The sequence below is a fragment of the Podarcis gaigeae genome (genome assembly GCF_964106915.1).
Source record: "Podarcis gaigeae genome assembly, chromosome: 2".
Taxonomy (NCBI): Eukaryota; Metazoa; Chordata; class Lepidosauria; order Squamata; family Lacertidae; genus Podarcis; species Podarcis gaigeae.
Window position 1 is genome coordinate 55,693,548 of NC_139679.1, and position 13,737 is coordinate 55,707,284.

A 13,737-nucleotide genomic window follows, 5' to 3' on the forward strand; every position below is an offset into this window, starting at 1 on the left:
TTCCAGATGGGGATATGTGGAATCCCTCTGACAAACTCCACTAGTTCCTCTAGTTCATTCAAAACTGTTTGCTTATATGTCTCTCTTTTTCGCTTTGGTAAAATAGACATTTATTTATTTTTTTGCATTTTTTCCTTCTCAAATAAAAACAACAGCTACTTTTGGCTTTCCTCAGATATGCAGGAAGTGCTAAATTTGCCATGCAATTTCATCTTAGGTGGCATTCAGTAGCAACTCAGCAAATAAACATTATGAGATTTTGCTCCAGGTGCATGTGCACAGTTGAGGAAAGTGGAAAATTAGGTAAGTAAAAAAAAGAGAAAAGGGTTTTGAAAAAGATGTTCATCTTTACTCTGGCCATCATTGCCCAGAGCATCTTTTCTGTTTTTATGTTTCTTAGCATGGGAAACTATCAAGTACACCACTGAGAAAAGGAATAAAATTGTAACTATAACCAGAATTTTCCCACTTCCATAGGAACATCCTGATTTATCCTATTTCCATAGGAACATTAAAATTAAATGTTCTGTAAAGCATTGGAATCAAGAGGAAAATATTGCACTTTCAGATAATGGCTCTGATTCAGCAAGAGTGGGTGTAGTGGGCTTGTGGTAAACTGCATGTACAGTATGTTCAGTGGACACAAATCACCAGCCCAACTGCAGAGCCACAGCTGCATGGCACACACCTGGGATAGAAGCTGGTGTGCTGTTTGAGCAGGGCAGGGGATACAAGCAGGACTGGATCCGGGCCCTGGTGGGTTTGGCTGTTGGATGGGGCTGGGGCTGGGGCTGGGTGTGAATACATCTTTATGATATCAACATGCCATTCTCCACCTAGTTAGGAATCCAAAGCCAAAGCCTGCTCCTGCCTGAGGATAGTCCCTAGCAGCATTGTGGCAAATACATACACGAAGAAGAGGAGGAGGAGGAGGAGGAGTTTGGATTTGATATCCCGCCTTTCACTCCTCTTAAGGAGTCTCAAAGTGGCTCCCAGCCTCCTTTCCCTTCCTCCCCCACAACAAACACTCTGTGAGGTGAGTGGGGCTGAGAGACTTCAGAGAAGTGTGACTGGCCCAAGGTCACCCAGCAGCTGCATGTGGAGGAGCGGAGACGCGAACCCGGTTCCCCAGATTACGAGTCTACCGCTCTTAACCACTATACCACACTGGCTCTCATCAGAGTTTTCCTCCATCTAAGTTTTTACAAACTTTCAGGTTCACCTTAGCTCAACCCAGGGATGTTTTCTCCTAAATCAATTAGGGGCAGGGGTGCCAACTTGAATAAAATATTTGGGAGGCAGGCAGGTAAGCCATGCCCCGCATGACTGATCACATGACACAGTGTGCACACACCATGTGAATGGCTATGTCTATCACCTCTGGGGCCTCCCAGGCCCCTCAAATATTTTATGGGGGGGGGGAATGACGCCTCGGCCTCTAGGAGTTGACACCTATGTGGGGGGGGGGGGGTTTAAAAACAACAACTTTCAAAGTGATTCGTGTAATTTTTCTTAAGGCTATCCCAGGACCCTGAAAAGAATCCTACATCAAAGTGATATGTGGCACTGGTTTGCTGTGTCCTTGTCAGAGTTGTATCATCTTACGTCAACAGAAAATTTCAAATTGAATGGTTCCCTTAGGTCAAAATAATTGTGTGTACACCATGATGTTCATGAGCGCAGTGTGATGACAGTTTAGCATTGCTTCCAGGGTGTACTTGTGCTACTTTTTTGTATAGTCATCAGTGATCTAAAGAAATTGGCATTTGCTCCCCAATAATAAAATAATAATACGCAATAATAAAATACTCAAAAAATAAAACTCAAGGTAAAGATTACAAGTAGCCATATCAAAAGCATGACACTTGTTCACTTATGGATTGATAAAGTGAGCAGTACATTTGCAACATACATTTAAAGTTTTCTGTCATCTACTGAAAAAAGTGAAGACTCTTCTAAATATCCCTTGCACTTTAGTTTTGCTAAGATGCTATCCTGGTCCACTGTACTAACAAGAGTTGGGATGCTTATTTGAGAAGAAAAAGTTAATATGTCAGGGAAGTAACTTAAATGCATTAGCTCAACTCAGTTTTAATGGGTTTGACTAGCATGTTGGTGAAAACTTAAAATGGCATCAAATTGTTGGAAGAATGCTAATGGCTACATGTCTTTAATTTACTGTCTGAACTGGCAGCTTCACATTGCTTCAGCAAGGACAGGCTCATTTTTAATGTTATCTAAGTCCTTTGCCAGGGACGCGGGTGGCGCTGTGGGTAAAACCTCAGCACCTAGGACTTGCTGATCGCATGGTCGGCGGTTCGAATCCCCACGGTGGGGTGCGCTCCCATCGTTCGGTCCCAGCGTCTGCCAACCTAGCAGTTCGAAAGCACCTCCGGGTGCAAGTAGATAAATAGGGACCGCTTACCAGTGGGAAGGTAAACGGCGTTCTGTGTGCTGCGCTGGCTCGCCAGATGCAGCTTGTCACGCTGGCCACGTGACCCGGAAGTGTCTGCGGACAGCGCTGGCTCCTGGCCTATAGAGTGAGATGAGTGCACAACCCTAGAGTCTGGCAAGACTGGCCCGAACGGGCAGGGGTACCTTTACCTTTTAAGTCCTTTGCCTACAAGAACTGTGAAGCAGGATCTGAACATCCCAGCATTCAAGACTTTTAAGTCAGAGGTCCATACCTTCCAACATTTATCCAGTGAAAATAGGGGTGTCCTATTCCATATCTTGTAAGATGCTGAGCCTATGCCTTGGACTGGCATATGTCTTATGGATCTGTTTCATGGAATACTGATGATGATGATAATGATAATGATGATGATGTTATTATTATTTTATTTATACCCTGCCCATCTGACTGGGTTGCCCTAGCCACTCTGAGTGCCTTCCGACATATATTAAAACCTAATAAAACATTAAACATTTTTTAAAAACTTTCCTATATAGGGCTGCTTTCAGATGTCTTCTAAAGGCTGTAAGGTTACTTATCTCCTTGGCTCCAGGGCTGTATAACTCCATACCCTTTCAACATTTCTACGATTAAAATAGAGACATCCTACCATACCCTCTAACATTTCTCTGATGAAAATAGGGACGTCCTAAGGAAAAGTGGGACATTCCAGAAATTAGAATGGCTTCTGTAAATCTTGAAGTGTCCCTACAAAATAGGGACACTTTAAGGGTCTGGAGTTCTGCACTTCGCTGCAATCAGTGGAGAACATTTCCGCTTCCTCTGTGTTTAGGTTCTAAAAAATTTCTTAGCAGTAGTTTAAGGCCCAGTTCAGTGAGGACAGGCTGCATATACGTGCTGTGGAGATAGGTGGAACACAAAAGGTTTTTTAAAAAAGGTTTTTGAGAGCAGGCTGACAAACGCAAGCATCTTCAAATGAACTATTGCTGTCACACACAGTAACTAAATAGTATGCTGTGAGAGCAAGCCTATTAATATGAAGCTGCTGCATTTTCTGAATCTTCCCTCTTTCAGTTCTAATAAAAAATGCTAGAGTAGAATCAGATCTGGGCTGAAGTTAAATGGTAGAGCATCTGTTTTGCATGCAGAAGGTCTCAGTTTCAATTCCTGGCATCTCTAGATCAGACTGGAAGTGTCCCCTGCCAGTCAGTGTCGACAGTACTGAACTACATGGACCAAGGATCAGACTGAATATAAGGCAGCTTCCTTATTTCTGAGACCAAAGTCAATGACTGCATTTGCACATCAATGTAAGCCATGATTAATGGTTTACTGTGAATGCATAAATCACTCCCATTTCACTCTGCCCTGGTGACAAGCAGGATCAAACCACAATCCTCGGCTTTGTATTACAGCTCAACCAGGAATACTCAAACTAGAATTGCTATTTCCTGTTATATATGCAAACTTTTCATAAAATGAATGTGTAAATTAGCACGTCTACTATACAAACCATGGAATTGAGGGACCTGAGGGGACCTGTGCATGGCTGATGTTGGTTCTGCAACCTAAAGTATTAGAAATTTGTTGGGTGTGTAAATACCTATGGTAGAATCCTTGGGAAATTGAGAAGAATGATTTAAAGTAACCCTCTCAAATGCAGAGAAGCATTTCCAATCACAATCATCATTATCACAACGTTTTTACTCATGCTTTCCTACATAGTGTATTTCCTTTGTATTTTATTGATATTACCACCTGGAAGACCTGCCTTCTTGTTGATCGTGAGATATTGACTATATTTGAACATTTTCTATATTTCAGACTGGAACGTACAATATAAGAAACAAATGTTGCTATTTCCTACTTCTCACAAAGCGTTTGAAGATCAGTGCAAGCTGCAGGAGTGCAACATTACCTAAGGCTGATATCCAGTGGTGTTCTTGTAACTGACAGAAGGCATCCCTGAGTAGAATGGAGAAGGAAAGGGGTTTTTTTAGCAACCCACCTCCCCGCAGTCCCCTACAACTGGAGATGAACAAATTTGCCGATAACAGTTTCTCTCAGTTTCTAATTCTTCCAGTCTCAACGTCAGTTCACCACATTTCTGCATCAGTCTGTGATTTATTTGTTTGTTTTAAAACACTCTTCACAAGCATTTGTCAGAAATGTTAGTGCATATTTCTGTTGATAGCAATTTCCCCAATATAGCACATTTTTGTATGTTGCGTTCACTAACACATGCATCTTGCGCACCCTTTCTCTAATATGTGAGTTTTTGTACACATTTCCCAGCTGGAAAACTAGATCACAAAATTTGGAGAAGTGCTTCCTTCAAACAATTGCTGCATTTCAATTTGTGTATTGTTTTGGGAAGTGTGAATTAGGTAGGTTCCCATTAACATGTGGAACAAACTGGATATCTCCTCATCGCTATCTGCAACCACACAATATATCCGAGCAAATTTAGGAGGGCTGGGGATGGGGGCTGAAGGGAAGAGAAGGAATATCCAAAAAATGCCTTTCTCCTTGTGCTGTGAATGAATGCCTTCCATCAGCAGAGGAAACATCACTGAATACCTCCCTGTGTTTCTTTATTCCTAAGCGAAGAATAGCAAAACCATTGAAGACACCAGGTAATAGTAGTACTGAGCATCCTTCCTCCTCTTCAGAGTGTTTAAGGGTACATTAGAGCCAATGTACTGCTGGGGGTTTGGAAACACCATCCTTGGTTTTTATGATGTGAATAAGTTTCATCCAGAATTTAACTGAGACTCTTTTTGATAATATAAACAATAATAATAATGAGGAAAGAAACAGCCAATACAATTAGCTGGACTCTTCTTGTCTGGCAAAGGTTAGAAATCATGCCCTGCCACACCACCCTCACCTCCTCTGAAAGTTTTGGCCTAGGGACCAAGGTAGTTATTAAAGCTTTAGGCTATTATCCCAGTTAAGTAAACTTCATCCTCCTGCCCACCCCCTCTCCACTTTCTTTTCAAAGAAGCCTTTCATTCTCAGTGTTTTATCACAGATTTTATAAACGCTATAAAAACTTGTAGTGAGACTGTGAGTTTGTCATGTCCATATTACAATTCATATAAAGAATTTGAATTTCTTACAGGTGCCAGAGTTCCACTGCCCATACAGAGCTCTTTTGCCTGCAATCATTTACCTATTATTATTATTTTAATTGTGAATATTGCATTCACTTTCTTCTATTCTGTCCACTGAAGAGCTCTATGTGTACATCTGTAACGGGGGCTGCATGCATATAGGTTTGCTACTGCTAGATATATATGCGTACACATATATGATATTGGACATTAAATTTTAAGACTCTTGGGGCAGGCACTGGAAAAGAACAACAACTATTTCATCTAAAACTGGGGGGAAAGGAAGGCCACATAAATCATATCTATTATGGCACATTTGTATGGTCTGATTTCCCCCCTCCCTGCAGATATTAATCACTGAACCAGCTTGTGTAAAATGAAACCCAGTTCTATTCAACCTCAGAGGAAAAGAAAATATTCTAAGCATTCTACTCCTTCTTCCTTGCTGGCCAAAGGGTTTGTGCTACAATATCCAATACGCTCATATATAGAGGGGGGGAGGGGGAGCTGACTGCATTTGAGATTGCAGGGTGTCAGCCATGCTGAGCTTCAGCCTGTGCCTCATTGACAATCCAGCATGTAAACTGCAAGATAAATCCCTGCTGAAGTGCTATCGGGCGAATGAACCCCACATTCATTTTTCTCTATAATTTGCTATTGAGATGAATTAATGCTAGGCTGTCTTCTTTGTGATTTGCAATGAGAAGAACTGTGAGCACATGATGATCCTGGGGAATGACTGATTCTTATCAAGAGCCTATAATAATAATAATGGAAAAGACTAATTTCTTGTTTTCTACTGTTCTGCAGACCTGGCTGGGCGAAGAATCTGTTTCACAAGTCTTGATGCGGGGGGGGGGGGGGCGACAAGACACAAAAAACCTAAAACAAAACCCAAAACCTGTCTAAGATTCTGTGCCTTTCTGATATGTTTTCATGCTGCTGTTCATGGAGACATAGCAGAACCCCCAGACTACCTTAGATAGCTTTTTTTCTGGAGCCAGCTTAGACTCTGGAGGAAGAATCCAGGAAAGACAGAAGAAATATAAATGCAAAAAAGAACCAGAAGGCAAGAGAGAAAAGACCTATGAACTGTATATGTCTAGGGACAAGTTCAGTTGGGAGGGGAATCAGTTTTCTGAAAGGTACATTATAAATCAAAAGGTGAATTATTATTATTATTAATTACATTTCTATACCTGGGAGATGGTCAAAGTGGAATAATCAAGTCAGGGATGGATAACTTTTTTTTCCTGTTGAGGGCTACATTACCTCAGGTGCTATCTGTTAGTAGCTCTCCATGGCTGCTAGCCAGGATGCCTATTTTCTACCTCTCCTGTCAGAGGCAGTATGGCTGTGACTACCAATTGCTGGGAATCACAGGTGGGCAGAGTCCTCCTGCGCTCATGTCCAGCTTGCAGGCTTCCCACAGACATCTGGTTGGCCACTGTGAGAGAACAGGATCCTGGACTAGATGGGCCACTGGCTTCTCTTAGCCACATGCCAGTGATTGGTGGCACCAGAAGCAAAAGTAGATGGGGTCTGAGCCAAAAGTGAGAGTTCCCCCTTTACCCTATTCTCTCTTTCAGCCAAACTCTTTTCCCCGTAAAGGTGAAGGGGCCCCTGACCATTAGGTTCAGTTGTGGCCGACTCTGGGGTTGCAGCGCTCATCTCGCTTTAGTGGCAGAGGGAGAGGGCGTACAGCCTCCGGGTCATGTGGCCAGCATGACTAAGCCACTTCTGGCAAACCAGAGCAGGGCACAGAAACACCATTTACCTTCTCGCTGGAGCGGTACCTATTTATCTACTTGCACTTTGACGTGCTTTTGAACTGCTAGGTTGGCAGGAGCAGGGACCGAGCAACAGGAGCTCACCACATCGCAGGGATTTGAACCACCAACCATCTGATTGGCAAGTCCTAGGCTCTGTGGTTTAACCCACAGCGCCACCTGCGTCCCTTACCCCTTTTCCCCTGCCCCCACTCAATTCCTGTAAAAAAAATAGGGTGAGGGCCACCTGGATCCCCAAGCCTGCAAATTCCCCACCTCTGCATTAAGTGGTCAATGAAATCATGGAAGAAGTTGATCAGGGAAGGTGTGGGAGCTTATTCCTATTCAAAGAGTTTTTTGTAATTTGCTTATGCCTTAGGTGTAAGGCAAACCTTACACTTGGGGACTGTAGGAGTCCATTTGATTTCTGTAATTAATTGGATTTGTTTATAGACTTTATTAGAGGAAACTGTACTATGAAGTACATGTAAGATTATTACATCTCTCTCTCTCTCTCTCTCTCTCTGTGTGTGTGTGTGTGTGTGTGTGTGTACACACACTCCCGCTACTGTGGACTTGAGCACAGTTTATTAATATGATGCTGTTTGCTACTTTGACTCTATGTCCTGGCAACCATGATTAATTGGAGGGAGAAACTGCCTTAATAATCTTTCAGGCTCAAATAAAGGCAAATAAGAAATACATTCATATACGTAGACATCAAATCTCAGTTTGACACTGGAGTTGATCTTGGTTTGTTCCTGGGACTTTAGGGAAGCTTTTAATGTTTGATGCATTACTGTATTTTAATATTTTGTTGGAAGCCGCCCAGAGTGGCTGGGGAAGCCCAGTCAGATGGGCAGGGTTTAAATAATAAATTATTATTATTGTTGTTGTTGTTATTATTATTATTATTATTATTATTACTACTACTACTACTACTACTACTACTACTACTATTTCAGTTTCCAACTTTCTTCACTGATTTTCTTCCTAAGATTACAGCACAAAAAAGCTCTGATTTATGTACCTATTTATTGGACTTATTCCCCACCCCAAGGATTGACAAGTTTTGGAGGGCCTCCAAACACCCTCCATGGGCCGCTCTCTCTCACTTCGTCTAGCAGGTCCAGGGGGCTCTTATCCGAGGGATCCCTGCAGATTCCCTACTATAACAGCTCCTGACACCGGCTCTGCTAACAAGGGCTCCAGGTGGCTTCATCGTTCTATTCTCTCCCTATTTCTCAGCATCAAAATCCATTTTGAATCTGAATAAAAATACACAAAGTGCAGAAACTGGCTCCTCCATCGTGTTCGCACAGCGCTGACTTTGCCACTCTCACTTCCAGTAAGCAGGAGTGTTTCTGCTGATGTGTATTAGTGAAAATGACATAGAAAAATGCATTATATTAGATGAAACCAAATGCAAAAAAATGTGTATATTAGGGAAATTTTCCATTAAAATGCGGGCAGATTTTCACGAGGGTTTGTTTTTTGTTTTTTTTTAAAGAACAAACTGATGTGGAAATGTAGAGAATTGAACCTAGGACTGGGGAGATGGGGAACCAAAGCTGACAGATTCCTTCATCCCTGCACTACACCTGTACTCAATAAGAGCTGTTAAGACTTCATTGAAAAGCAAATTTAGGCCTGCCTAATGATCTCTGCAGATTTATTTGCGACTACCGCTCTCCATAAATAATTTAGTTGCAAAATTGTGAGAGAAAATGGCAGCCATAAAAGCAGAAGACTAGGCTTCATATCTGCTGAAAGCAAACTCTCTTCAGTCCCCATCATGCCACGCAGCACATTTGTCTAGGCTGGGATGTGATGCTGAGAGACCCTGTGCAAAAACTCAGGCTTTCCAAGCTGATCTGCAGTAAGAAGAAAAAAGTTACTCCACAGTGCTTGGATTTAAGTCAGTTAGCTCTAATTAACCTCCAATTAACTAAATCAATGTAAATCCAGGTTCTGTGGTGTGAATGGTTTCTTTAACAGGCTGCTAAAAATGTCACTAATGCTAAACATCAACTCAATTACTACTCATACTACTTCAACTCAATCACAGCGAGAAAGAGACTGTTTTGATTTGTGGCAGGGTTCAGCCCTGGTAAATATTTTCAGTGCCAGGGCTCACCCTGAAAGCCCCAAAAGTAGATGGAGATGGAAGTGCTCCTGAGAAGCTACAGAGTGGATTTCACTCACTCCTAATGACAAAAAAAATCCAACGTTCCTCAGAATTAGGAGACAGGCATTGCAGATTGGAAGATTGCATTCCCAGATAGACATCCTGACTCTCTTCTGTCCTCCAAAATTAAGCCCAGGCATACCAAACTGATGCTTATTGGTTTCCACCAGTAATTCTGAAAGCCATAGAATTCTGTCCTGATCGAAGTTTTTAAAAGCCATTAGTATCATAAAATCATAGAACTGTAGAGTTGGAAGAGGGACCCCAAGAGTCATCTAGTCCAGCCCCCTGCAATCCAGGAATCTCAGCTAAAGCATCCTTTGAAGGTGACCCGGAAACTACAACTAATCCAGAATGCTGCAGCTAGACTGGTGATTGGGAGCGGCCGCCAAGACCACATAACACTGGTCTTGAAAGACCTACATTGGCTCCCAGTACATTTCCGAGCACAATTCAAAGTGTTGGTGCTGACCTGTAAAGCCCTAAATGGCCTCGGTCCAGTATACCTGAAGGAGCATCTCTAGCCACATCATTCTACCTGGACGCTGAGGTCCAACGCTGAGGGCCTTCTGGTGGTTCCCTCACTGCGAGAAGCCAAGTTACAGGGAACCAGGCAGAGGGCCTTCTCAGTAGTGGCGCCCACCCTGTGGAACACCCTCCTACCAGATGTCAAAGAAAACAACAACTACCAGACTTTTAGGAGACATCTGAAGGCAGCCCTGTTTAGGGAAGCTTTTAATGTTTGATGCATTACTGTATTTTAATATTTGCTTGGAAGTCGCCCAGAGTGGCTGGGGAGGCCCAGTCAGATGTGTGGGGTATAAATAATAAATTATTATTATTGTTGTTGTTGTTGTTATTATTATTATTATTATTATTATTATTATTATTATTATTACAGATGGCCATCCAACCTCTGCTTAAACACCTATAATGAAGGAGAGTCCACCACTTCCCAAGGAAGCCAAACAGTTCTTACTTCCAGAAAGTACTGGTAGGGTACATGCTTTCAGCACCATTTCATACTGAACTTCCTAATATTTCCCTTCTTGTGCTCCAAATGTTTCCTCTGACTCCTCAGCACCCTGAGGGCTAACAACTAAGATATGGCAATAATCATGGAAGTTGCACCATCCCAACAGTGGTTGTTGCACTGCTGCTTAATTGGATGGGTCTAGGGCTGGGCAGCACTGCAGGGAGGTGCACAGGTGCACCAGCAGGACCGCAGTCTGCTGCTCCCATAGGTGACCTTCCTGCCAGCCCACATTATCCCCATCCAGGTAAGCAGGAACCTGACGACATGTGCTGCTCTTGAGTGTTGGGCTGAAAGAGTCAGGTTAGTTTCTCCACTCAGCCTGAAGCTCACTTGGCTAACTTGCAGCCTCATCTACCTCATGGGGTTGTAGATAATAAATAGGATGTAGGGGAAAGAACCATGTTATCTTGAGCTCATCAATCATCACCATCATCTATACTGGGAGGTTAAGCTCTGTTTATTACAGCAGAACCCGCTTTCATATAAGGGTGCTCATAATTGGAATAAACCTGCGTCTACAAAATAGACAAAGAGGGTTTGCCTGAAGGGCTGGCCTGCTGCTTAAAGGTGGTAAGTTTCTATTGTATCTCAAGTGCTTTGTGTCTGCACATCTCACTTTATTCTTCACACATCCTGCCTCCCTTTCAGTCTAATGCTATAGGTAAAAAAGATGTTCATAAGTAAGTGAAGCTCTTCCCCTCAATGGGAATTTCTTGTGTTCTGAGAAGGCCCTTGCTCCCCCCCCCCCCCGCCGCCCCCATGAATCCCCATTAGCTGAGTGCATATGGATACTTTTCAATTTTTAATTTCATTTTCAAAAGCATGCAGCTAGAAGCGGAATGTTGCCTGTCACTTGAACAATCCATTTCCTGCAAACCGGAGTGCAAAATGCATCTTGTTAGGCCTATAATTTCTTCTAATTGCATCTGTGTCAAAAGGGGATGGGAGCCTGCTCTCCCCCATTTATTTGGGCCAAATACGTTCTTGCAGCAGCGCTTGGCAAGCCCACATAAATCAACAACTCAGCGGCTTGACCTGCCCATATTCTTCCTCCAGAAGAGGAATAATCATCAGCATCTCCTCTTTCAACTGATTTCTTTCCTTTTCATCCTTAATCTCCGAAACACATTTGTTGTAGTGGGGTGGGATGAGAGCTCTATAGCATGAGAAAGGACGAAAGAGCAGAGAGGTAGACAAAATCGCCTAACATATTAACAGAGATGCCAGGAAAATGGTATCAAGATGGTCAAAAGACCATTTTGTACACAACTAGAACTGAACCTAATCTCTCTCTCCCCCCGCCACTTGCCTCAAGTTAAGAAATGAAGGCTGCAGAAAGAGTCCAACAACTAGGTACAATTAGTTTTGCCATTTAGTTACTTATTTTACTGTCCCTGTGCCATCACTGATATGTAAAAAAAAAAGGGGGGGAGAGAGAGAAATATTCTCTGGCGTGGAGATAACATGATGGGAAAGGATTTCCTGCTTGATTTCTGCATGCACATAAAGTCTCTTTGGAAGGCAGGGCCAGTTAAAAAAAACCAACACCAAAAAACATTGGCAGCACTTACAATTCACAATGCAGATGTCTGCCATTTCTCCATGCACACTAGAGTTCTATCAGTTTTAATTCCAGCAGCTCTCCCTCCTGAATCCACGGGGCTACTTTTTAAACACTCCAACTTTAAGGGATTGGGATGAAAATTGCTGAAAGAGAAACTGAGCAAAATCTGAAGTGTGACAGCCCACAACCACTTGGACCCCGCACGTATCTCCCTACTGGATTGCAGCCATTGGCTTGTCAGATGTTCCTGCTAAGCTGAGTGCAGTCTGTGGCTCATAAACATTCATGGTGTGCAAACAGAGCAAATTCAGATCTACCGCTGATATCAAGAGTTGACCCTCCTCTCCAAGAAAAGAAGGGGGCAAATACTTATTCTGTACATAATTCTACAGGGGTGGGGAAGAGGACATAGGTCATCCAGTAAGCTCTAGTAGTTCCTTTTTGAGAGTAACACACAGTTAAAAGGAGGAAACGAAGAAAGCTTTTATGTGGCACACAGACATATATACACTCTCTCCTGGTGTAAACCGGCAAGACATCACATCTTCCTTTAAAGACCATTGACATCTGCCTGACCCAGCTTCTCTCTCCAAATAAATGACATTAAAGGTAAACTCAAGAAGGCATGCAGCTTAGAAAATCACCGCCCACCATAAAACTCTGCACGACCATATGAGAATTTTCATCATTGGTGGTGCCAACCCACAACCATACTGCACATGTTTCCTTAGCTGTGCGTGTGGCACTGCAAGCATATGGCATATGTCAGGAGGTTAACACATGATGAATGCCTTGTTAATCCTCCTATCACAGGGAGGATGTTGTTATAGTGTAATTAGGAATGCTTTGGTGAAATAGGCAAATTAGGCTGTACTATAGTGATGGATTGTGGGTCATCGTCATTTTTGTGTGTGTGATCTAACAAATTATTACCATTATTATTTTATTTCTTTTATCATGTAGGATCTCATTCTGTAAATTGCAATAAGGTGATTTTCCTTGCCCTAACCCCGCTTCTATAGACGATACTTTCGTAACAGTTCAGATTGCCAAGGGTGCTTCCTTTCTGGAAACCTGTCTGGGATTTTGATCTTGAGGAAATCCTGGATGCATTTTTCTAACTCTTCCTCAATCGAGAGCTTTTCTTTCGCCGATTTTTTTTTACTAGAGTTGGATTCCCTAGAGCCGGAAGTTAGAGTTCGGAGCAGGTCGCTTTTCCTCCGGATTTCGGACTGCTGAAGTACCTGCACCGGGCCTTTCTTGACTGGCCTATCCAGAGTCTGTATATTGGACTGGCGGGTGACCGGACCACAGATGACAGTCTCTTGAGGGGAGCTGGCTTCTGACTGGCTGTCGCAGCTCGAGGTGGAGAGTTCATTGCAGGAGGTACCACTTTCTCCTTCTTTGTCGCCTTTGCCATTTTTACAGCAGCAGTCACAGTGTGATGAAGACCATCTTGAAGGCTCTCCTGGAAATAGAAACAGAGAACGTGGTAAGGACATGCTGCTGTAGACCTGGCAAGATTCAGAGAGACATACAATGCAGCTTTCATTCATATGCTTAAAAAAAAGGATTATATGTCATCGCCACATAGTGAATATATTGGCAGGATAAATGGAGCACACAAATGAGAACTGAGGCTCTTCTG

General features: G+C 42.8%; 1 protein-coding gene across 1 annotated transcript in view; it reads right to left on the minus strand.

The window, feature by feature from the left end:
* Positions 1-13,101: 13,101 nt before the first annotated feature.
* Positions 13,102-13,737, minus strand: part of KCTD16 (potassium channel tetramerization domain containing 16) — a 148,136-nt gene continuing 147,500 nt past the window's right edge. Inside the window, exon 3 of the mRNA XM_083728292.1 lies at positions 13,102-13,557. Within this exon, the coding sequence (XP_083584418.1) occupies positions 13,106-13,557 (452 nt within the window). The 3' untranslated portion in view covers positions 13,102-13,105. The remainder of the gene's footprint in view (positions 13,558-13,737) is intronic.